Raw genomic sequence first — 2,867 nt, 5'->3', positions numbered from 1 at the left:
GGGGGCCAGACCAGGCTGTCAGTGCTCTGCCCAGGGCCCCAGGCACCAACGAACCAGGACAAGCATAACTAGGGTGGATGGTGGCCACCAGTGCTTGCTACACCAGGTCTCCAGCTCCGCCCCAGCACAGATGTTCCCATCTGGTCATCCCTGCTCAGAGCTACAGGCAGGACAAAAACACTCTGGTTTTCTTTAGCACTGATTGCCATGAGATGTGTGGAGCTCTTACCTGTCAGGTCTTTGGATCAAACTGTGCACATGGACCTCTCCCATCTTCTGGGGCAGATGAACACCCTGCAGCCAAGGATCACTGAAGAGGTCTTCTAAGGATGGCCTGTCCAAGGGTTGCATGGACAAACACCTCCTGATAACATTTTGGCACTCTGAAGAGAGAAACCAGAAACCAGCAGTCAGTTGGAGAAGGATCCCGTCTGCTTTGCCCCTCCATTCCCGTGCCCAGGCCATGCTGGGTGTGCCCAGAGCTGTGCCTAAACTTCCCCATGGATTCTCTGTTTGGAGGAGAGCAGGACATGTGCCACCTCCTCAGCAGCTGCCAGAGCAGGGTGCTCATCATCCTGCTGCTGTCTTCCAGCACTGGGATTCCCCTGTGCCCAGAGATGAGGACCCACCTTGAGAGAGCCATCGTGGGAACAAGATGCGCCCCCAGATGAACTGCTGGCCCCTCCTGAACGGGTGCTTCCCCATGACCAGGTGGTACAGCAGGAGGCCCAGGGACCAGATCGTCGCTGCCTCGCCGTGGTAGCGTTGGTGGTGGATCCACTCTGGTGGGCTGTAGGGCAGGGTTCCTATGGAACACAGACGGAGTTCATCAGGGGATGCTGCAACTCCTAAAGCCTTGCCCCGGCATCCCTGGGCGTGTGGGGGCTGGCCCCCTCCCGCCCCCACCCAAAAGCAACTTGGCTCAAGAAATAACGCTGCTCCTAGCAGCGAGAGGGGGAAGCCGCGGTGCTACAGCCAGGCTGGGCCGTGAGATGCCCAGGAACATCCCCTGAGAGGGCTCACCTGCAAATTGCCTGTAGGCTGTGTCTTGGAGGAAGGCGCCACAGCCAAAGTTGATCAGTTTGAGCTGCCCGGTGGCCAGGTCGAGCAGGATGTTCTCGGGCTTGATGTCGCGGTGCAGGACCCCGCAGCTGGTGCAGTGCCGCACGGCCTCCAGCACCTGGCGGAACAGACCCCGCGCCTCCTCCTCCGGCAGGAACCTCCGCTCCGCCAGGAAACCCGAGAGGTCCTGGCACCGCTCTGGACGCTCCAGCACCAACAGGAAGCTGTTGGGGAGCTCAACCCACTCCAGCAGCTGAATGATGCCACCACATCCAGAGGACAGCCTGTCCAGCAGCACGATTTCCAGGGGCGCACGGGCGCCGTTGGGCTGCCGAAGGACCACGATGCCGTCAGTGGGGCTGAGGCTGTGCCAGGGCTCGGGAACCCCTCACCCAGCCCCGGGTGCTCTGGGCCCCCCGCTCAGCCCACGCCCGCTCTCCCTGCAGGGCTCCCGCCGGCTCTTCCCCTGCCGGACCCCAGCTTCTCCCGCCGGCCCCGCTCACTCACCAGCTCGCCCCAGTGCTGGACGCGGGCCCGGGGCACGCATTTGATGGCCACCTGCGAGCAAAGGCCAGCAGCGGGCTCAGCTCGCCGCCTGCCCCGCCGCGCCCCGATCTTCTCCTCCTCCTCCTCCGCCCTCCTCCTCCTCCTCCGCCCGCCGCCAGCCCCGCCGCTCACCGGGGCGCCGTCCGAGAGCCGCGTCCCCGAGTAGACGCTGCCGAAGCCTCCGCGCCCCAGCAACGAACGCAGCCGGTACCGGTCCTGCAGGGCCTCCCGCGCCTCCCCCGCGGGCGACACGCGGCCCTCAGCGCTCGGCCCGGGGCCAGACACGGCCCCCGAGCGCCCCCCGAGCGCCCCGGGCCGGGCATCCCCACCCGCCCCGGGCCCCGGCGGCTGCGCTGCCGAGCGGCGGAGCTCGGGCCGGGGAAGCCGCGGCGGAGGCGGCGGGAGCGGCCGCGCCGCGTGTGTCCTTAGCGGGGCCCGGGAGGAGCCGGGGCCGAGGCCGGGGCCGGGGCCGGGGCCGGGGCCGGGGTCGGGGCCGGGGTCGGGGTCGGGGTCGGGGTCGGGATCGGGGCCGGGGCCGGGGCCGGGGTCGGGGCCGGGGCCGGGGCCGGGGTCGGGATCGGGGTCGGGGCCGGGGCCGGGGCCGGGGCCGGGGCCGGGGTCGGGACAGGCGCAGCCAAAGCGCAGCGATGCCGCCCCGGCCCCAGGCACTGATGCCCGCCCAGCACCGCCACAGCCAGCACCGCCAGAGCCGGGCGGAGCCCAGACCGCGGCGGGACGCCCGGGGCCGGGGGCGGGCCCGGGGCATGGCCCAGCCCTGCGGGGGGAGAGGGAGAGGCCGGGACGGGGACGCCGAGAGGGGCTGGGGAGGTCGGGAAAGGGACACCGGGAGAGGCTGCGGGACAGCGAGACAGAGTGCGGGACAGCGGGAGAGGGAGAGGAGGAACAAGAGAGGGACGGGGAGGGGTCGTAGACGCCGTAGACGCCGTAGACTCGCTGCTGCCGCTGCTGCTGCCGCTGCCGCCGCTGCAACTGGAGCCCTGGGGCCGTTTGTCCGCGTGTCCGTTCCACGCTCCAGCCCCGCGCTCCCCGGGGGCAGCCCCCGAGCCGCTCCAAACACGGCAACTTGGCCGTGCTGAGCCCACATCCAGAGGCCTGACTCCTGCGCCGTGGCGGAGGAATTCCCTCGGTCGCTGCTGTGCATTGTCCCTGCTGAGGGTCAGACACTGTCAGGACACATTCCCTGGTTGTAGGATTCGTGCCCGACCCAAGCACGACACTTATGTCTCCAGCGTTACTTT

The 2,867-nt window shown here is 68.8% G+C and overlaps 1 protein-coding gene across 1 annotated transcript; it reads right to left on the bottom strand.

Moving 5' to 3' along the window:
* Positions 1-225: 225 nt before the first annotated feature.
* LOC136303568 (serine/threonine-protein kinase pim-1-like) lies at positions 226-2,374 on the bottom strand. Its single transcript, XM_066207201.1, is given in 7 exon segments — positions 226-383; positions 630-806; positions 1,024-1,390; positions 1,570-1,620; positions 1,741-1,957; positions 1,959-2,100; positions 2,233-2,374. Coding segments are annotated over 7 exon segments (1,254 nt in total).
* Positions 2,375-2,867: the final 493 nt, after the last annotated feature.

This window comes from Chamaea fasciata, unplaced genomic scaffold, assembly GCF_029207755.1.
Source record: "Chamaea fasciata isolate MVZ Bird 193981 ecotype frontalis unplaced genomic scaffold, bChaFas1.0.hap1 SCAF_37, whole genome shotgun sequence".
Lineage (NCBI taxonomy): Eukaryota > Metazoa > Chordata > Aves > Passeriformes > Sylviidae > Chamaea > Chamaea fasciata.
This window is presented reverse-complemented; position numbering and strand designations above follow the sequence as displayed.